The 22,774-nt window shown below is 38.3% G+C and overlaps 1 protein-coding gene across 5 annotated transcripts in view; it reads left to right on the forward strand.

Annotated features, from left to right (window-relative positions):
- Positions 1–358: 358 nt before the first annotated feature.
- The window catches only part of LOC107863686 (regulator of MON1-CCZ1 complex), a 28,406-nt gene continuing 5,990 nt past the window's right edge, over positions 359–22,774 (forward strand). The window contains exons 1-6 of one of the 5 annotated variants that reach the window (XM_016709740.2): positions 359–500; positions 714–929; positions 1,063–1,322; positions 7,187–7,340; positions 7,927–8,036; positions 8,143–8,230. In XM_016709740.2, coding sequence (XP_016565226.2) covers positions 765–929; positions 1,063–1,322; positions 7,187–7,340; positions 7,927–8,036; positions 8,143–8,230 — 777 coding nt within the window. In that variant the 5' untranslated portion in view covers positions 359–500; positions 714–764. The other 4 variants (XM_016709744.2, XM_016709742.2, XM_016709738.2 and 1 more) reach the window with 4 other exon arrangements.

Genomic DNA, 22,774 nt, shown 5'->3' on the forward strand with positions numbered 1-22,774 from the left:
ATCATGTATATTTTGATTTTGTAATGAGTGGGTGGGATACTTATAAACATATAAAAAGATATTTGGTGGGTGGTCTCTCCCTCTGTACTTTGTTACATGTCCATTGGTTTGAACCAACTCTATTTTCAGAATGAGGAATTTGCTTAAATGTGTATCTGAAATTCTGAATGTAGGAGGAGATGAAATATTACTTATAAAGAGAACCACCATCCCATTTGTTGGATTTCAGTTATTTCCATAACCTTTTGTCGGAGATTGAGAAATACTGAAAACATCAACATCTTTTAACAACTTATTTCTATGGCTCTTACTTCATAAAATACAGGCAAAAGTCTACGGCAGTTGTGTTGCAGCAAAGGTTCCAGAAGTAGAACGTGATATGTGTTTAAAAGAATTCCTTGAATTAAGAAACTGCATGCAGAATGTGGTATGATTAACTCACCGCCATGTTTGATAAAGAAAAGGTCCCTAAATATGTGTCATGTCACCCCTTCACTTGTGTAAGTTTCCTGTTTATTTAACAGATAAGAAGAAAGGTTTGAATAGTATATATATATTCAAGTTAGAGCGAAAAGCAGTTGAAAATTGAATCCTGCGTAAAAAGGTTTGACGTTTTAGTTTTTGAAGGATAATGTTGTTTATTTAATTGCAAAGTGTTAGCATTTAGCTCGTTGCACTGTTATATTTGTTTAATCATTTGCATTTTCTCATAGCTTAGGTGTTCCTCAGGTCGGTGAATAGTTCTAAGTAGGGGGAAGTGAAACATGTCAGCACAAGCATCTTCTTCTCAGTCTTCTGGTTTTGGTAGTTCTGGTGCTCTCTCACATGTGTTTATGCAGTATCCACCTTTAAGATGCAAAATCCCAGGAGCAAGAAATGTTTTCTATGATGATGGTACGAAACAGCTTATTGTACCCACATCTGATCAGGTAAAATTCTAGGCAAGAAAGACGAACTCAATTTATATACCCAATCACACATGGTGTAAATTGACATTTTGACAAATGATACTGCAGGAACTGCCTCTTATGGTGAACTAAATAGTGGTCACTCCTTTTGCAGGTGTTCTGTTGGAAAACAACTCCATTCAATCCAAATGTGACACCATCCTCTGATTTAATAGGCGAAGGTCCAATTTTGTCCATTCGATATTCCTTAAATTTAAAACTTTTGGCTGTACAACGATCCCCTCATGAGGTTCAAATCCAGAACAGAGAGAGTGGGGATACTTTTACTCAGAAGTGCAGGTCTGAGTCAGAAAGGATTCTTGGATTCTTTTGGACAGATTCGCCGACATGTGATATTGTCTTTGTGAAGACCAGGTATATAACTCAAATACTTATCTCTTAAGTTTCTTATCTGTATCGGCTTTCAAAAAAAGAAGAGAAGATAACATCTGTTGCTGGATGAAAAACCTCTTCACTGCAGATAGTTTTGAGTTAACATGCCTCCTTGGTTGCAATCCAATCCAAAGGAGGCTGCCTTAACCGAGGCTTTAGTCTTCCAAATCATCTCCCAAGGCCATTTTAGCACACCATAGCCACCCTGCTGCAGTAACAAGCTGTAGCAATTCCTTGCTAAAACCCTCTTATCCCTGCTGTTGACCCAAACCAAACTGTCTACTTTATTTTGATCAATTTATTAATTCCCACTGTTGAAGTAACTGACGAAGTCTTCCATTTCCCGTTCATCGGTTATTTTCCGAAAGTTAACTACTACCCAGAACTTGAATAGAAGTCTGTATAATCATCTTTCTTCATAGAGCAACTGAATGTATCTGAAATTTGATCATTAAGCTTCCATCTCTGACCCAAGAATCTGTCCAAAACCTTATCTTGGCCCCATTCACCACCGGTAATTTAGTAGGCATTTGGCCATCAAAACCAAAAGTTTTGGAGTTGGAGTTGGGAGTTGTTTGGCCATATCTTTTTTAAAAGACTTTAGACTTTTGGAAAGACAAAAGGTAAATTAGCGAGATGGAAAAAAGTGAAAACAAGTTGAGGGTTTTCACTTGTCCAAATACAACATCAAGTTGTATTTGGAATTTTTATGACCGAACAACATTTTTTGAATTAAGTGAAATAATTTTTCGAATAAAAGTGAATATTTCTCATGGCCAAATGGGGCTTTGTGTGCTGTAGAAATTCATCTGTGTCGACACAACGTGGGTGTTGGTGTAGGATCCGCACCCAATCTGGTCAACCAATTTTGGGTACTTCGACCAAACTCGATGGAGAAATTTTGGACAAATTCTATGATTTTTGTAATCCAAACAAAAGCTGTGTGAAATATTGGAGAAAAATAGATTGAATTATTGTAACAACATTATTACATTGAGGCCCTATTTATGGACACTACATTCCAATCCCTTTCCTTATAGGACACTACATTGTAATCCTTTTTCTTGTAGGATTTGATATGCTATTCCTATTCCTATTCACATTGTAACACTCCTCCTCAAGTTGGTGCATAGAAGGCATATGTACCACTTGATGAAGATATCTGCAGAAAACTCATAAGGACTGCTCTGGATGTCTGGGAGACCTCAATTGAAAAGAATAAAGTGAAAAAGTGATCCGAAAAGTAGTAAACATCGTTGAAAAATTGATCTGACGCAGAGAAATTGTTGGAAGCTAGTATAGAATATATGGGTCATCTCGAAATGAAGGAATGAGTAGATCTTGAACAACAAAGTCACCAAAAAACTGGCCGGAACATGCTCACGCCCAGGATATATAATTAGGATATATAATTAGATCTGAAACTTGAAAAGTGGTCAAAATATGTGAAAAATTATATGGGTAGGTCAGAATGATGGCACGACCCTACTAGAAAAGAGAAATCATATGGGTAGGGTCGGAATGATGACACGACCCTACTGGAAAAGAGAAATTGTATTGATAGGGTCGGAATGATGACACAACCTGACTGACAAAAATTATATGAGTAGGATTGGGATGATGGGACTGTCCTACTAGAAAACAGAAATTATATGGGTAGGGTCGGAATAATGATACGACCCAATAAAATTAGATCCAAGGAGTCTCTAAAAAGACACACGAAACTACACAAATAAGATTTGAGGAGTCATCGAAAAGACGCAGGATGCTATGCAACTCTGATTTGAGAAAGTAGTCTGAAAAAATGTATAGTACTACACAAATTAAATATGAGATGTAGTTTGGAGAGATGCACGTTGCCACACAAATCAGATATGAGAAAGTAGTCATTGGAAAGATGCACGGTGCTACGCAAATCTAAGAGAAAATAGTTGTCGGAAAGAAGCACGTTGGCCAACTTTTGCTAACATGATCATTGGCCAGACGGGCGACATATATGTGTAATAGCCACCCGCCAGCAACGAAGACTTTTTGATTCTCTACCAAGATCGCAGAGGCTCTGAGACCCAGTAAAAAATGGATCTTGGGCTAACTCAACCGCAAAAGTTAGCTCATGAGGGGAGGATTGCCCAAGTCCATGTAAGGAGACCAAGTACCCATTCTTCTTTCGATGTGGGATTCTTAACACTCCCCCGCACGCCTATACCTTGTTAACTGGAGCGTGAACAATGAGGGCCCAACATCGGTGAACAAAGAATTTGGATAGGCCCGACTCTTATACCATGATAAAGAATGGATCTTGGGCCTAACTCAACCTCAAAAACTAGCTCATGAGGGGAGGATTGACCAAGTTCATATAAGGAGATCAATTACCCATCCCTTTTCCGATGTGGGATATTTAACACCCTTCCGCAAGCCCAGGCCTCGTTAACTAAAGCGTGGACAATATTATATGGGGCCCCAAAATTGGTGAACAACGATTTGGGATGGGCCTGGCTCTCATACCATCTAAAGAATGGATCTTAGACGTAACTCAACCTCAAAAGCTAGCTCTTGAGGGGAGGATTTTCCACGTCCATGTAAGGAGACCAATTACCCATCCCTTTTTTGATGTGGGATATTTAAGGCGAAATTGAAGAAAATGGAATACCTTATATATAGAAATTTCTGCATCACTCCTTTTCCTTTTATCTCCTTTCAGAAAAGTCCTCTTGATCAATATTTTCTTCTTAAGTTTTCCACATTATATCTCATCATTTAGGTTTTATAACTCTATTTTTAGATATTTAAATTATTTTTAGCCGAATTCCTGCTTCCTATCCATTCATCCCTGAATCTTAAAATTTAGATCATGTAGGATCCGACCTCAAGATCCGTACCTATATCAAACACCCTCACCTGTGTCCGGGCAACTTAGGCTAGAATTATCAAGCATCCAACTAAAAACTAGTGGAACATATCGATCAGTTGCAGGAACAATAATCACTACCCAAAATAGGTTAAGGATGAATCAAGTAATTAAGATGTAAACAATCAACACCAAGAACATGCTCCTCACTTCTGGTGTATGGAGAAAATTCTGTGGTCAGTTCCCTACCGCTTAGTGCGCTGACCGTGGAACGAAGGATCAGTCTTACGACTGTCGGCTTTGGGGATACCTTGGAAACCAAAAAAAAAAAAACACCAAGAACATGCAATGAGAACTTGACACTAATTAGAGTAACATTCCATTAACAAAAACAATCCATTGAAAGGAGGAAGAGAACTCATACCTGAATCACTTAGCTATTGTGTAATTCAAGTGAAGTTGTAGAAGAGAACTAAGTTAGCCTAATCTAAGCTAACAAGACTATTCTACACCCTAAGAGAGTATCTCATCATTCATCAAAGTCTACTCTTTCAAAAGCTGAAATAATGATATTGATACTAGGTCTAGGAAATAATAATAGAACTCTTAAATACCCTAACCTAGGCCCTTAAATACATTTAGGTCAAAAATGGAAGAACTCTATGCAGAGATAAGCAGCTCCACGAAAATAAACGGCAAGACGGTTTTCTGAATGCCTTTTTCTTTAACTTCTAGTTGTCTCCACAAAAATTAACATCTATAGGTTTTTGATCCATGATTCTAGAAAATGACCACAAAAGTAAAACGTGTAGATGATTTTGCTAGCTCGAAACTTGGTTTCCATGCCCTCTTGCTTGCTTGAAACATTGTTTCCATGCCCTCTTGCACAAACTTTGTTTCCACGCCCTCTTGCACAAACTTTGTTTCCACGCCTTCTTGAAGCACTCTAATGCTCTTGATGTCCATCATGAAGCCCTCTTGAGTGCTAAACCAAAAGTCATCATTCTCTCTTGAAAAAATTGTCCTCAATTTTGGACCTTGTAGAATAAAGAAAGGCCTAGCATAAGCATCAAGTGAAACCCTTGTAAAGCATAGGGTATACGAAACCAAAAAATGGAATTCTTAATGCTACAATCAAATGTAACACTTGTGATATAGCCTAGTGTCAAAGAAATCTTGATAGAACTTATTCGAGACACAAATGACAAATACTTGACTATTGGAAAGACAAAACAAGCGTTATTTCTAGCCCCTAATTGTCCAGAATATGCACAAAGTTATAGTTCTTCATATTTGCTTCAAAGCTTTGCGTGTTTTATGGTGCAACCAACTCTCCAATAATTCCTTCGCACTCTGGGGCATAATCCAAGAGATCCCACAAATGCTGGGAAAAAGATTCCCAACATTGTGATTCACAATCCTCAACTTTTTTTTTATAAGTAACATCTATTTCTTTCATCTATAATTGCCTTGATGCAACTCATTATATCATTCCAAATAGGTTCACAAATAGGAGTTGAACCTTGACCGTCCTCCATAGTTTATATTGCAAAATGAACAAACAATTGGCAATAAGAGTTCCTCACTGACCCTCTTTAGTGTATCCTCACAATTGACACTTAACCCTCAGATTCACAATATTAGGTCGATGCCATTTGTGACCTTGCTAAATTGCATTCATCACTCTAGCCTTTTTTCGCACAAGGCTATCCAAAATTCTATTAAACAACAAACATTCTCAAATAACTCCAAGTAGGCATTTAAGTATCGGTGGGAGTGGAAGTTATGTTCAAGAAAGGACAATCAAACTAATGGACTAGGAATCAAGAAAAACACAATGAAAATAAAAGAGAAAAGCACGAAGCAAAACAATATAGACACAAATAACTACAAAATGCTTAGTAGGACTATTACTAAGTGTAATCTAGCTTTTAGGAAATTCAAATCGGAAAAGGGATGGGTTAGTCCCCTCATGAGTTAGCTTTTGAGGTTGAGTTTGGCCCAAGATCCATTTTTTACATGGTATCAGAGCCTATGGTTCAATGTTCCCATGGTTCAGATTAAGGACATGTTGAGATTAAAGTTGCAACCAATTTGACGATAGTAAGGATATTTTGTCAAAATAAAACTACATGCGGAGACAATTGTCAATTATATTTTCAATAATCATGTTGTTACATATTTGAAAATGAAGCTCACTTTTAATCCTGAAAAGGGATGGGTAATTGGTCTCCTTATATGGACTTGAGCAATCCTCTCCTCATGAGAGCTTTTGAGGTTGAGTTAGGCTGAAGATCCATTCTTTACCAAAGTCAACAAAGCCTTCAAGATGATGAACCAAACAAATCAACAGGTCCAAGATGGCCATGGAAGCAAATATGGAAAAGTAGGATACCTCACAAAGTGTCTTGCTTTGTCTAGTTACTGGCAAAGGAAGCAAGCAGTTCTTACACAAGATAATGTCATGAAGAAAGGGATAACCTTGTGCACTAGATGTTTCCTCTGTGGAGAAACTTTAGAGACTGTTAACCATCTATTTCTACATTGCAAGTACACTCAACAACTTTGAGAATTTTCTCAAGTCGTAAAGGCATTTCCTGGACAATGCCTTGGAAAGTATCTAAGACTTTAATGTGCTGGGAGGAAGCAGGTGTACATGCAAAGGACAGAGGTACATGGGTTATATGGAAAGAAAAGAATTCTAGATGTTTTGAGAGCATAGAGAATAGTGTGCAGAAGGTTAAACACAACTGCATTTTGCTTTTATGTTTTTGCTGTAATCAACTATACCCTAATGATACTGTCTCGATAATTGATGTTCTACACTCAATTTAGATATAGAGCAGTAAATTTAGGAGTATTCCTGTATAAGGTTTCAGTGCAACCCATGTACTGTGTGATATAATACAAAGTTACCAAGTTCAAAGAAAAAGATACGCTTGTTTTAACCATTTCAAAATTATTGGCATGCATCTCTGATCTAGATCCTCAACTGCAGTGGACTGGAGTTATTCTTGTGCAGTTCTGGAATAAGATCACTTCAGTTGGCAGAAACTAAGAAACTGAATGTGAGCTGGTATGTCTATACACATGAAAGTAGATTGGTGCTTCTTGCCTCCGGAATGCAGTGCAAGAGCCTTACAGGATATCAGGTTTATTTCTGGTCTTTCGTGTCTTTCATTTTATCTCTACCTTGTTGGTATGAAAATGCATTACATCATTTTTGCAGTATATCAGCATACGTGATAAATACAGTGCTGCAATGGCTAAAATGACGCTCTAGACAGTAACTTAAACAGATAATTTATTGCTTTGGTTGGTTAATAATCTGTAGGAAGATCAAAACTGTTGTGGGGTAGAATAGTTTACCATCCTAGTTTTTAAGGTTTTTCATGATTGGCAGTTCAGGGTTAAGCGTCAGAGCTGAAGTGTATAATCTTCACTGGTAGCCAGTAGGAAAACTTTATCTGTTCTCCGAGGAAGTTATATCCATGTCTGTCTTCACCTTTAAGGATCATCGTTTCTCGTTATTCGGATTTTATGATTAGCCCTCTAGCTGATAAAAAGTGTTTGGAAATGAGTTTGTCATTTATTGGGCTTATCATTTTCTCCTATTATGCCTTGTATGATAAAAATAATCTCAATCCTTTGTGTTCAGGATTCGATAGGTGCGAGGCATTCATCACTAAACCCTTTCAATTTTGATAGCTTGACGTTAGTTTTAATTCTATTTTATAGATTTCATCCGTAGGAATAGTCCGATTGCCAAGGTTTGACATGGCAATGGCAAAATCTGAGGCAAATAGAAAGCCTGTCCTTGCCGCAGAAGACATTTATATCATCACAGTGTAAGTGCTTATCCCGTTCTCTTTTCTTAAGTGAGGTCTTTCACCTAGTTTTCTGTTATATAGATTTTTCTTCTAAGTTGTGACATGTTTCCCTGTTGATTCGCAGTTATGGTAGAATTTACTGCCTGCAACTTGATAAAATAGCAATGCAGCTCCATTGTTACAGATTTTATCGGGATGCTGTGATACAGCAGGTAAGCTCTTACCAACTCCAAGGGTACATTCATATTTCTAAAAAGTGTTTAAGCTGTACGCAACTACATTATAGCATTTCTAACTCTTGAGATTTTGGAACTACTTTGAAGTATTTTTTGTTTTTCGGAAATGGTAAACTTTTCTTCTATATATGCACATGTATACTACACCAAGAGTGTAGTCCCCCTTCACAAAAGTGTTACTTACCTAATTGTAGGATCTTTTAGTTACAGCCAATCAGTAGCATTTAGAACTTCTTCAATACTTCCTATCACTACTTTTTGCACCAAAATAAAAAAGGCCTAGACAATTTATCTTAAACTTTGAATATTGGTGTGTTTGCCTTCAAAACATCTCTGATTCCTTTCCTTCCATGTCCACCATATGCAAGCTGAGACCATCTTCCATCTCTTCTCGTTTTTTGCTGCATTGCCATCTCTATTCCAGCATCTTAAAATTTCTGTAGTGCTGCCTGGTTTAACCCAACTGATCTGTTCATTTGCTGGGTAAAAAAAGATGATTGACAGTTCAACTTGTTCTTCACATAGGTAACATCTAATGCATAGATTAAACTCTCTTGTTAAGGTTTTCATGAGTCAGAGCTCCTTGCTTTGCCAAGAGCCAGTTGAAAAACTACACCTTATAGGAAAATTTTGTCTTCCAGATCATCCTCCTAGGCCACCCTGTCTCCTGTGCTTCTGTTGAAATCAGGTCTCTATAAGCTGACCTGACAGTGAACACTCCCATGCTGTCTACCTTCCGCACCAATTTATCCTTCTCCCCTGTTAGGTTTGTAACTTGTGCAGCTGTTTCATGGAAAACTGCTATAATAGTCATTTCCCAGTCATTAATTAAGGTTTCTCCTGAGATGAATCTATCCTTTCCCTGTCCATAGCTTTGCCACTGTTGCCATTGTTGCTTCCTGGAATTTACGCAGAGGGTATTGCTCAGGGAAAGCATGTTTCAGTGACATTTTCCCACACCAAATGTCATTCCAAAAGGCCACTTTATCACCATTTCCCACTTTGCAGCTTGATTTACTAATGACCAGATGCCTTAGGTTCCTGATGGATCTCCAAATACTGTTGTATGGGCTGGTCACCATCTCTCTCATCCACTTATCCTTCATGCCATATTTTGCTGTGATTACTTCCTTAATGGTGGTTCTTTTAGGGAGGCAAATTTCCATGGACATTCCATCATCAAATTCTTGTTTTGATAACCCAGGTCCCTGATGTTAAACCTCCTCCTTTCTTGTTTACTAACTGCTCCTCCCACTTAACCAAGTGGTACTTCTTCTTGTCTTCATTACCCTGCCATAGGAATTTTCTCTTGAATGCATTTATTCTTATGGTCACACTTACTGGAGCAGGGAACACTGACATCATATAGGAAGGTAGATCATCCAATACACTATTGACCAAAGTCCATCTGCCTCCTGAAGATAGGTATTGGCTCTTCCAATTTGTCATTTTTCTTTGACACTTCTCTATAACACCACTCCAAATGTCTTTTGATTTGCCTTTTGCCCTCTGTGGCCGTCCTATATAGGGTTGTAGGTTATTCACCCACTCTTCTCCCCTCCCCTCCTCCCCGACTTGACAACTAACTCCTCAATATTTGTTACTGTGTTAATTGGATAAATGAAACTCTTACCCCAGTTAATGTGTAGTCCTGACACAGCTTCAAAAAGGTTGAAAATGACTCAGAATCAACATATGATCCTCTGCTGCCTCACAAAATACTATAGAGTCATCTGCATGTTGCAGATGTGTTATCTCAAAGATATTTTTTGCTATGTCCCCTATTTGGAATCCCTGACCCGTCCTTTTCCTTTTGCTGTCTGGATAAGGTTGCTCACTCCTTTCCTTCCATTGCTAGGATAAATAGAAAGGGGATAGTGGAGTCCCTTGTCTCAGGGTAAGATGGAAAGAAACCACATGGACTTCTGTTAATCAACAATGAGAACTTTACTGTACTTATGCATTGTTTAATCCACCCGGGCCATCTTGTGCCCAACCCTATCTTTTGTAGCACGTTCAATTGGAAATTCCGGTTCAGGTGATCGTATACCTTCTGGATATCATGTTTGCATAAGATTCCTGGCTGGTTATCACTTCTATCTGGAGTCAGCACATTTATTTGTTATTGCTATTGCATCCATGATCTTATTTTTGATGAATGCCATATGTTGTCTGTCCACAATTTTATGCATCACTCTTTTCAATCTTTCTGTTAGTAGCTTAGCAATAATTTTGTACTCTCTCCCCACTAGAATTACAGGCCTAAACTCGTTTAGCTCCATAACCCCTACCTTCTCTGGAATCAAAGCCACAAATGTAGCATTTATACTTATTCTAAAAAAAACCTCCTCGTAAAAGTATTTGATTGCTGCCACTACCTCAGGATTGATGGTGCTCCCCAACATTGACTGATAAAGGCCATGGAGAAGCCATCAGAGCCTGGAGCTTTGTCCTCTGTTCATGCCTTGTTGCTCTCTAGAATTTTCTGTGCTTCAAAATGGGCCATCAGCAGGTTGGTGTCCTCATCATTGATCCTATTCGTAGGAAACTCTCATTTCAAGGTCAGGCCTCCAGTCTTCAGTTTCAGAGAAAAGTTTCTTATAGGACTTTATGATCTCCTTCTTTACATCTTCTCGTTCAGTCACTAACACATCCCTGGCCTTTTAGTTTGTCAGTAGTGTTTGATCCCCTGTGGGCATTTGTTGTCTTATGGAAAAAGCTTGTGTTCTTATCCCCTTCTTTGAGCCATACTGTCCTTGATATCTGTCTCCAGGCTGTTTCTTCATGCTTAGCTATCTTCTCAAATTCTGCAGTTAATACCACTCTGGAGCCTATCCCCCCCTCCTCCAAAGTTCTCTGCACTTGGGTCCTTTCTAGAGCATCTAACTGACTGAGCACTAATTGTTTTTGTTGCTTCAAATAACCATGAATGGTCTTGCTCCACTCTTTCTGTTTACCTTTCAAAGCTCTTAGTTTTGCCACCACTATGAAGTCAGGTTTGCCATAGAGGTCAAAAGACTCCCACTAGCCCTTAGCTCGGTCATTAAACCCCAATGTGTTCAACCACCAATTTTCAAATTTGAAGCATGATTTGGTTGCTTCTCAATCACCACACTGTAGGAGTATTGAATAGTGATCAGAGATAATTCTCTGCAAAGCAGACTGTTTAATGTTCTTGAAGTCATCCTATTTTTGAGGATCTGGTGCCTTCTTTGTCAAGATCATTCCTGCTACATTCAGCCTCTCTTTTTGGGCATTCCCTGGTGAAATGATCAAGACTTCCACACCCATATGAATTGCTTCGATCGGGTACTCTTGGTCTTTAGGTGCCACCCTTACTTAGGAACCCTCCTTTCCTGATTATTCTTTGGAACCTTTGAGTCAACAAAGCCAATGTCTTTACCAAGATCTATATTTTGGGTAGCTTGAAGGACCAGGCTCACTTCTCTTCTTGGGGAGTATTCTTCTGATTCCTCATTTCATAGGTCTTTTAAGTTTTCCATGAATTCATCCATAGCCATTTTGTTCTGATCTTTTGCCTCATAATTGCATTCACCTTGCTTTCACGAGGATAAGGCAAGATGTCAAGGACTTTCTCAGTCCTTCTACTAGAAGGAGTAACTTCTCCAAAAGAGTTCAATTCATTAGTAATGATAGTGAATCTATTGAACTTCAGTTGAAGGGATTCTCCTTCATTCATCATGAACAACTCATATTGCCTATTCAACAAGGCAACTTTTGACTTCTTGGCCTGATTTTTTCCTTCATGTGTTATTTGTAAGGTATCTCATGCAGTTTTACAAGAGAAGATTCTACTACATTCATCTGGCCCAATGCCACAAATAAGAATCTTCTTTGCTTTAATATTTTTTTTTTTTTTTTTTTTTGAGAAAGGTTAAGTGGTATTCTTCAACAACAAGGGCAGCAATAAGGGCGTGCTGGCAACCTCCAAAAAATTACAAGGGTAAGTAATCATAATTACAGAGAGCCTAAAAAGTCTTCCAAAAATTCTACTTCACCTATACCCTTTTCTTTACACCAAAATTCAGAGTGTTAATGCAGTTTTCCTTAACTTTCTGCATTGGATTAGTAATATTCTCCATGCAGCTGTTGTTTCTTTCCTTCCAAATGGACCACCATATGTATGAAGGGATTATACTCCATTTTTTCTACGTCTTGCTACCTTCTCTCCTCATCCAGCAGCTTAAAAGATCTGCAGTATATTCTGGCATCACCTATGGTCCTTGGACAAGGTTGAGAAACATATGCCACAATTGGACAGTGACTTTGCAATGAAGAAATAAATGGTTGTTTGTTTCCTCCTTCTCCTTGACGAAGAAGCACCTAGAGAAAATCTGGAATCCCCTCCTTTTCAGCTTCTCTTGAGTTAGGCAGGCTCTTCTACAGACTAACCATGTGAAACACTTCACCTTGGTTGGGATATTACAGTTCCAGACTTGTTTCCAGGGACCAAAAATTCTCCCAGGTTGTACCATAAGATTTTTTTTGTAGAGTCTACCTACAGTAAACCTCCCATCCCTTTCATGCCTCCATTTTATAGTATCAGGTTCAGCATTCAAGCCGGGGGATTAACTCAGTCTTACAGTAATTCAGTCACTCTGTCCACCTCCCAATCATTTAGAAGCCTCCTAAAAGTGATGTTCCACCCTTAAAGCGACAAGTTTCAGCAATAGATGCTCGTGGATTACCACAAAAAAGAGAATAGATCTGGAAAAGCTTCCATGAGAGACTCCTGGCAAATCCACTTATCTTTCCAGAGCTGTATCCTAGTGCTCTCTCCCACCCTGTAGCATATATTCTCAATCAATTTGGACCGTAAATTCCTGATAGTCCTCCAAACTGAGACCCCATAGGTGCTGGTCCATTGATCAGTTTACCCATATTTACTTATTATAACTTCCTTCCGGAGAACATGATCTTCTTTAGCAAACCTCCATAGCTATTTTGATAGTAAGCATGTGTTTTGTGGCCTCAAATTCTTAATACCAAGTCCACCTGATTGCTTACTGAGTTGTGTAGTCTGCCACTTCACTAAATGAATACCTTTACCTTCCTTGTTGCCCAACCATAAGAAATCCCTCCCCAATTTATCCAATCTTTCTTCCACATTAGCCGGTAAGGGGAAGAGAGACATGACATAAGTAGGCAAGGCATCCAAAACAGAATTGATCAGAGTTGTTCTACCTCCTAAAGATAGGTACCGAGTCTTCTAGGTGGCTAGTTTCTTCTCAGTCTTCTCCACAATTCCATCCCATAGCTCAACCTCCTTGTGGTTATATCCCAAGGGCATTCCTAAATAGGTAATTGGGAGATTTTCTATCTTGCAACTCAATATATTAGCTAGACATTGAATGTTAGCTATTTCCTTTACTTGAAACATGTTGCTTATCTCCAGTTATCACAGAGTCACAAAGTCATGATACTGCTTGGAATACCGCTAAAATTAACCTGATAAAGCCTACTTGTTCTACCTTAGCCTCACATAACAACAAAGTATCATTTGCATGAAGGAGCTGGCAATTTGCGACTCTTCACCTGCATGACTGCCCATCTTGAAACCTTTTAACCAACTTCTCTGAATAGCCACCCTCACCATGCTATTAAGCCCCTCCATAGCTAGGATGAAAAGGAAAGGGGAAAGAGGGTCACCTTGCCTTAACCCTCTTTTAGAAGGAAAATAACCAACAGGTCCTCCATTAAACAAAAAAGAGAACCTGACAGTTTTGATACAAAAGCTTATCCATTTCACCTATTTATCTTCAAATCCCATTGTTGCAGAATATCAATAAGGAAATGTCAGTTCACATGATCATAAGCTTTTTCAATATCAAGCGTACACATGATCCTTGGAGCTTCACCTTTGAGCTTTGAATCCACACATTGATTAGCTATCCAGCAACATCCATTATCTGTCTTCCTTTATCTGTCTTCCTTGGATGAATGTCGTTTGATGTTTGTTGACTTGTTTGCTGATTACCCTCTTTAACCTTCCTGACAGGAGCTTGGCGAAGTCTTTAGAAACCCCACCTATGAGACTTATTGGCCTAAAGTCTCTAAGTACAGTTGCCCCTTGTTTCTTAGGGATAAGAGCCACATAAATGGCATTAAGGATCCTCTCAAATTCATGTCTCTCATAGAATTGATTGACAACATTCATAAAATCAACCTTCAACACCTCCTAAAAATTCTGGAAAAAACTCATAGGAAAACCATCTGGGCTGGAGTCTTTTCACTGGCACATGACTTAATACAATTCAGTACCTCCGCTTCTTCAAACTGTCTTTCTAGCCAGGTTCTTTCATCCTCATTGATGTGGTCAGCTCTATTCAATTTGAATTCAGGTATCCATGTTTCAGTTTCTTTGTTCAATTTCTAATAAAAGCTGATGATTTCTCTCTTTATCTCTTCTAGTTCTATGACAGAATTTTCCTCGACCATCAAACCATCAATAGAATTGAACCTTTTGTGAGCCCTGCTTGAGCCATTGTATCCTAGACCTTTGTCTCCAGGCTATCACCTCTTTTCTAGCAGCTACTTCAAACTCCATAGATAAATGGACCTTTTTTAAAAGCTCTTCCTCTGTTAAACGCCTCAGCTCCTGAGTTTATAGTTGATACAAAATTTCCTCTTTCCTTTGTTTTCAGTTGTTTTTGTATACTAGTCTCCATTCCTTTAGTTTCTGTTTCAGTAATCTCTGTTTTATGGCTAAAAAACAAACGATCCTCTACCATTTATATTGAATTATAACCACCACTCCTTGATCTTGTGAGCAAATCCATCAACCCTCGCTCACCATTGCTCAAATTTGATCTAGGATCTTTTCAAATTCAGCTCCCCACATTCAAGCATAATAGAATTGTGATCCGAACCTATTCTGGGCAAAAGGTTCTGTCTGATCTGTGTGAAAGCTTCATTCAATTAAGGGGAGTATAAGAATCTATCAATTCTGGAAGCAGATCTATGGTTTTCAACTCTTTTTCATGTAAAATTTCCCCCTAATAGTGGGGGTCAATGAGCTCCATCTTGTTTGTCCAGTTTGTGAATTCATATTGTTATCCGAACCTATTCTGGGCAAAAGGTTCTGTCTGATACATGTGAAAGCTTCATTCGATTGACTGTAGTATAAGAATCTATCAATTCCGGAAGCAGATCTGTGGTTGTGTCCTTTTCTCCATGTAAAATTTCCCCCTATTAGTGGGGGGTCAATGAACTCCATCTCGTTTATCCAGTCTGTGAGTTCATACATGGCTCCCGTTATTCATGCCCTTCTGACCTCTCATTAAAATCACCACAGGCTACGCAAGGTCCGTTGCTTAACTCCCTGATATTGCTTAATTCTTGCCATAATTCTCTCCTGACAATAGCATCACAAACCAGAAGCATATATTGCAATGAGGAAGCAGGTGATATCCTGGTTGATGCCTTCAAACTTCAATGTCAAATTTTAGTTGGCTGCTGCTACCATTTTACCTCTCTGGTACCTCTTATCCCATATCATTACTATTTCCCGTCTTCTACCAATTTGATTTAAATGAAGTTCTTCCATCAATCTATTTTGCCATAGCTGACTAAAGACCTATACTTCATTTTCTGTCAATTTAGTCTCTAAATAACACATAGATATTCGCCCCTATTAATGAATTGTTCTTCTAACCATCTCCCTCTTACTAATACTATTTACCCCCTAACATTCCAATAAAATATTTTCACCTTCATTGAATACTGGCCGATGTTATTCTCTCTCTGCTTTCTCCGCTCCCCTTCTTTAAATCTCACATGAAATCTTAAGTTCTTGACTTCTTTCAAGATTAATCTCTTAACACTGTTAGATGCACCAATCATATTCCTTTGCTTTATAGCTCCCCTGTTCTGGTCAATTCTCAGTAGCAGATCGAAGGCAACTTTGTCACAACCTTCAGAAGCAGCTCTACAAGCGGCTAAGTTTTAGAACATTTGCTTGGACCATAGAGAAACTTTGTCTTCAATAGCTTAATTCGACAGAGAATCGTTAATTTGAAGGGGTAATGGTTCTTCAAAAATTCATCATCTGCCCGATTTCCTGTTCCCTTTGAGGAACTATCGCCCTTTCAGAAGTGAAATCAATCCCCCCGTCCTCCTGTTCTTCAGAATTTAGGTCATGCAATTGTTGTTCCCCTTTAGCTAGGCCCCATTCTCACCTCAGTGATCTCCATATCCCCAAGTGTTGTTGAATTAGATCGCATCATCATCCCCATCTCTTCTCCAGATAAAGAAGGTCCCTTTGGTATCGGCATATCAAGTACGAAGATATTGTCAATAAAAGGTTCCGCTTCAAATAAATTTGGGTCTTTTTGATGTATTTGGGCTTCCATCGGCCCAATATATTCAGTACAACTCAAGTGACCTGATGGGCCCAACTTTTCTTTAATTAAATCTGGTCCCTTTTTCCTTATGTGTCCACGTGGCTCTCCAACAAAGGCACGTGATTTTCTTTCCCTTTAGATTTGAATAGCTTCTGCGGTGCATTATCCATAGTACACAACTCAGTGACCAATGGGAAAAGGTTTTGAGAAGTCACCATCAATCTGATCTCACCTTGTGGATCCAACTGTCTTGACCCTCGTGGCACGCGCTCATCTCTATTGATTTTCTTGTACCTCGCCGGAGCTTCACACTATACTAGTAGCATAAATATGAATTTGTTGTTGCTAACCCGAACTACTAACAGAATCTCTTTAAGAGGACCTCTAACTCGTATACGAGCCCATCTCAGATGGTTGCGAAGTTGTGTCTCTTTTTTGGTCTCCAACCACCCATCGCACTGGTCTCTGATTCCTTCCTCACCTCTTCCGACCACAGTTGCAAAGGGAGCCTTAAGATGCGGACCCAGAACCAATCGATTTCTTTCTGTAAAGGGACAACTCCTGTCATAGGAGACCACCAGTCTAGTTCTAATTGGTGATTGTTCCTTTGCCATCTCCCTGAGAGGACATTCTCAGCGTCTCTTCTTGTATGAAATTCAAAAAGAAATTGAATTCCATTCAGGTCAAGGACCTGAATGTTGAAGATGCCTTTCCACGTCTGTTGCATCCATTTCCTTACATCATTTCAAGTTGGGATCTCGTCGCTGTCAGGAAAGCTGCCCACGAGGCTTCTACTCAGTGGGTCTTCCTTCACAATGTTGTTCTTCTGCAATGGGGGAAAGGAAGCATTAGAAATCCACCTGCTTCTATGCATCACATCCTCTTGTGCTTGTCTCCACTTCAATAACATTTAATTCTTGTACCTGCATAGCATCAATGATGAAAGACCAGTTTTATCATGAGGTAGGTCCACCCTTCATTGAATGTGTTTTCCGGTAGAATAATCTCTGATCTTTCTTGTCCATTAACTGTAATAACAGATAAGAACCTCCCAAACTTGTTGCACGTAGGAGAGCAATAAATGTAGGTAGTTCTGTTTCCGCATCTCCAGGTTTTAATGGATTTTCCTTCAATGTCAGAAGCCCCTTTAAATCTTTTGCACAACCAAGCTAAGGCGGCTCTGCTTAGCTTCATCCTACGCATGTATAGCCTTGCACTCTAAACCCATTCAAACACCAGATTTCCGAGGAAGAATGTGACCTCGTCAAGTCGTACGACTTCCTCCCTAATCGGAAGTAGATTCTGTTGGGTCATCTAAGAAAGAAAATATAGGGTTATGAAGGAGAAAAAAGGTGGGATGGATGATCTCCGGTGAAGGAAGTCCGCCGGAGCTGGATAGCCCAGGGCCAGAAGGGTCCCTAATGCATTACCTAGGAGAATGTGCCTGGGAGTGTCATATAGAAGTGTGAAAATGACGCTCTTTGCTTTAATATTCTTTTGGAGTGCCTTTATATATTCCTTATTGTGATTTCACGCCTTGGAAAAAGTTTCTTTCCTTTATCTTCGGTGGTCATGGGGATTTTTGAACTTTCTTGTATAATATCCCCTAGCTTGTAATGGTGGCCTTATGGTGGATTCTTTTTGAACTCCCGATGGTGCATCCATCTCTAGACTTTTCAAGGTGTTGCTTTTGAAAGATACTGCTCTATTTTATGTTGCCACCTATTTATTGAAAAACCAAGTTCTAAGCAACTATTCAAGAAGTAAATGCGGAACAAAATAATCACCACAAGGATTTTTACACGGAAAAACTCCTTGCCTAGAAGTCAAAAAAACCACGACCTACTTCGTAGGATTTCTTTCTCGAATTACCACTAAATTTGAGCCACTATTTTACAACTCTATAACCAAGGGACTACCTCATAGTACCTTTTCTGTCTGCAATTCTCTCTAGTTGTAGCTACTTTTTTCAAAACTCTACCCAGCCAAGGAAGCCATATAAATCAAACACCAATTACAAATTCACTAGGAATGTAAAGGATACAAATTTAAGCACAAGGAATTGAACTAGACAACAATAATGGTTATGATAAATCTGGGTTAGAACAGGTTCTTTTGTCGTTGCCAATTGTCTCTCTCTCAAGCTAGAGAAGCTCTGTGGTAAGACCACATTCTTATTCTCTATTTATAGTTGAATCTTTTCTCTATGCTTCTCTTAAACAACATCAATGAAATTGCTTTAGATAGGGATGAAATGATTGTTTCTTGTTCTATCAACTCAGCATGGTTTAGTTCAAGAATCTGGAAACTTAACCCAAGTTTGACTTGGTTTGCATCGTCACACGTCGACCTTCCTCTATTTTCAAAGTTTCTCATATATGTGCAAATATGGTAATGTTTCCGTATTCTTTATTGTTCCTTGCTCCATTGGATTATCCGTAATCCTAATTCCTCAATGAATCCTCCAATGGACTTGGAATATGCTTTTCCTTGATCAACAATCGTCTTCTAGTCTACTATGAAGGAGTTGGTTCCTTTACTTCTCGCTGTGTACTCTTGTAAGCAGCTCTTGTAGTAGACATGTTAAGAATCTGGTTCTTCAGTAGTTATTTATCATATAAACACTACCATTCCCTATTTGAAGCATGTTTAATATCTGGTTGCATATGTCAGTAATGTTTGTTAATCATCAAACTTCATAGTGGTAGCTTAGTAAATAAAACTCTAGCTTATGGCTCAACAAAACACTTTATCATGTGTTCAATTGGAACAAGCCATAGTTCGTGTGTCTAAATGAAATTTGTTGCCAAGTTTAAGAGGTTGTTAATGTATTTAGTCATAAAATGATTAGAGTAGATTTGGACTCTTCACTTGCCAATCTTTTCTCTAGATCTTAGATTCCATAGAATATGTCATCTCTTCCATTTTTAGTTTCTCGAATGTACAAGATGTTTGCTCCACATTCCTCCTAACTTGCTCGGACTAGGCTACGGGTGCCCGACACGGGTGCGGATCCGCATGTCGGATCCTTCGTGATCTAATTTTTAAGATTCGGGAAGCCCGATTGAGATGGTTCGGACACGTGAAGAGGAGGGGCGTGGATGCCCCGGTCCGTAGGTGTGAGAGGCTAGCGTTGGATGGTTTTAAGCGGGGTAGGGGTAGGCCGAAGAAGTACTGGGGTGAGGTGATTAGGCGAGACATGGAGCAGTTACAGCTCACCGAGGACATGACCCTAGATAGGAAGGTCTGGAGGACGCGAATCAGGGCAGTGGACTCGGGCCAGTCTGAGTCGCTAGTATAGGGAACTACTTGGTGGGGGTTTATTCTTGTTAGGAGTCTGTGTCCCATGTTTTATTATGAAGCTGTGTGCTTTCCTCTGTTTTATATTACTTATGGGTGCCGTATTTATGTTATGTAATCTTGTAACCTTGTGCTGTGCTTTACTATGTGTTTGTGTGGTACCGCGTGTCTCGAGCCGGGGGTCTATCGGAAACAGCCTTTCTACTTCTTCAGAGGTAGAGGTATGGACTGCGTACATCCTACCCCCCAGACCCCACCAGGTGGGAATACACTGGGTTTGTTGTTGTTGTTGTTGTTGTTGGGGATATGGATCTAGATACAGACACGGGTGCGGGGACTCTACAAAAGAAAAAAAACTAAAAATCTATAAATATAGCTATAGAACTATGCATAAATATGAGACATTGTGGAAAACTTGAATGTAACTTTACGCACCTCTTAATTTCAAAATAATTAATGCAAAGGGCAAAGTTGGAAAAGAATAATTAATGCTCTCTTGATTTTTAAAATTGACAAGAATAACTATTTTTAGTATTTATGACAACTAAAAAGAATGGGAGTATTAATGTGTTCAGCATACCTACGCTAAAATTAGTTTCAATGAAAAAATGTGGGCCTTCAAAGCATATATATTAATCTTTACTTTATAATTAGATAATTATAATATTTATCGTCATTTTATAAACGCTAATTAATATATGTAATGTTTATCTCATTTTATTAGATAAATAAAATATTTATCCTCAATAATAAATAATCAATGTGGCAACTAGTAAAGCACTAAAGGTATATATATATATATATAAAGGAGAAACTTGGGCCTACCAATGTGGCATGCCTAAGAATCAAGGAATGCTATTTATCTTTTTTTGTGTTTTTTTTTTAAAATTTTTCCTCATTTATAAATTTATAAAATATTATCAATCAATCACACTAAATATTTTATAGACTATTAAAGATAGCCAAATTTAATTCCTTTCATCATTAATTCTATTAATTCTGTTTCTAAAACTTTCTGAATTTTTCAGTTTACATTGAATGTTTTTCCTTTAATTTCATGATCAATGTTATATATACCATTTCCTTAAATAAATTCTTTTCTTTTTTTAAAAAATAATTAAATTCGTATCTGTATAAATCTATATATCTATATATAATATGGATATAGACATGTTGATGTGGAGTCTTTTATTAATCCATTTAGTTAGGATTTTACTACAAAAGTGGTTTAAACTTGCAAAACATTAAGAAAAAAAGGAAATAAAAATGTTGATCATATTAAAAAAGCCAACATAGAAAATGACCAAATGAATTATAAGGCCTCTCTTAATTCATCATTAAAAAGCCAATAATAAAGAAATATTATTGTGATCAGTAAATGTCAAGACGTTACAGACTTAATATTGTGATCAGTAAAGCCTTCACAAAAGAATTAGAATATTAAAACTAATCCTCACCCTTTATTATAAAAAAACTCTTTATTTTTTTCTAAATAATTTTTTCCAATCAATCATTCAATCTATATATAATAATAACGTAGAATTCTCTCCTCGTCTTTCTATCTTCTTCCCAAGGAAGTTTTCCATAGAATTTTCTCAATACAATACGACATCACAACACACAAAGTTTAGTAGTCCACCATGACATCACCAATTCTTGGCTTCTCTATTCCTAAATAGAACTTCTAGAGCTCATAAATTTCATAAAGCTGCAACAACCAACCTGAACAAGAAGATCGACCCAGAAAAAAGGCTTCAAAGGAGACAAAATACCTTCAAATATATTATTATAAATTACTATATAGCATCGGAATTGAAGGTATTTTGTTTCCAATCTATTCAAATCTTTACTTTGAGAAATCAAAATTTCAATTTTTTCGCCAAATTATTGGTCGACACACCTGATCTTGTTAGACCAGATCCAACACCGATCCCACACCCTTACCCATGTTAGTGTTGTGTTGACACAGGTACAACGCCAAAATTGCCAAATCTGAGTAACTTAGCATTCCTCAACTTCACCTTGATGATGGCCTTTTTGGTTTCGGTCATTTATCCCCCTCACGTTTCATTTAATGATCTTAATATCCATCAACTACTATTTTACTTGATTCTCACTCTATTGGATTGAACGATCCTCTCGCGTTTGGAACAGAAAAGTTTGTTCCCTATCTTAAATTTCCTCCCTTTGTCCCTAAAACTCTTCTTACACACCACAATATTTCCTTTCCTGTCATGTTTTCTAGCCAACTCTTGCACTGTCTCTACCCTCACCGTCCCCCTCCCTTCTCCAACTGCTTCCTTTTGAATCATATTCAATGTTAAGTAGAAGTTGTATGACCCTATCCTCCCTCCCTTCGAAAGTAACACCCTAATTCCCCGAAGCTGAGGTATTTGTCCTCACCCATTTAGACAATCTCTTTCCACCTTCAAATATTGCCAAGCTGGATATTCTCCTCCACTTGTACTTTTTTCTACGATTTTCTTCTCCAAGATTAGCGTGAACTCAACCAGTTAATCCTTTTCCAAACCGCTTCCATTACTCACCTCCACCTTATTGAAAATTCTCCCTCACTATCTAAGACCACATAGATGTCCTTCTACCCCTCTTTCCTTCTGCACATTTTGTTTTGGTGGTTTCACTCACGGGAGAACCCACATTGTTTTGGGTCTCTCGGACATAACAGGGACCCATTAACATCTGCAATATACTTATGAGGTTGTTTGTCAAATCATTTATGGGTTTTGGGTCGTTTCTTATTTTGTGGCGTAGCAACTTAGAAAGTACAGGCTGAAACAGGTGAAATCAAAGGGCATTAGAAGCCGAAGGATAAGGATCTTTGAATTTAGAGTCTGCC

The sequence above is a fragment of the Capsicum annuum genome, chromosome 3 (genome assembly GCF_002878395.1).
Source record: "Capsicum annuum cultivar UCD-10X-F1 chromosome 3, UCD10Xv1.1, whole genome shotgun sequence".
Lineage (NCBI taxonomy): Eukaryota > Viridiplantae > Streptophyta > Magnoliopsida > Solanales > Solanaceae > Capsicum > Capsicum annuum.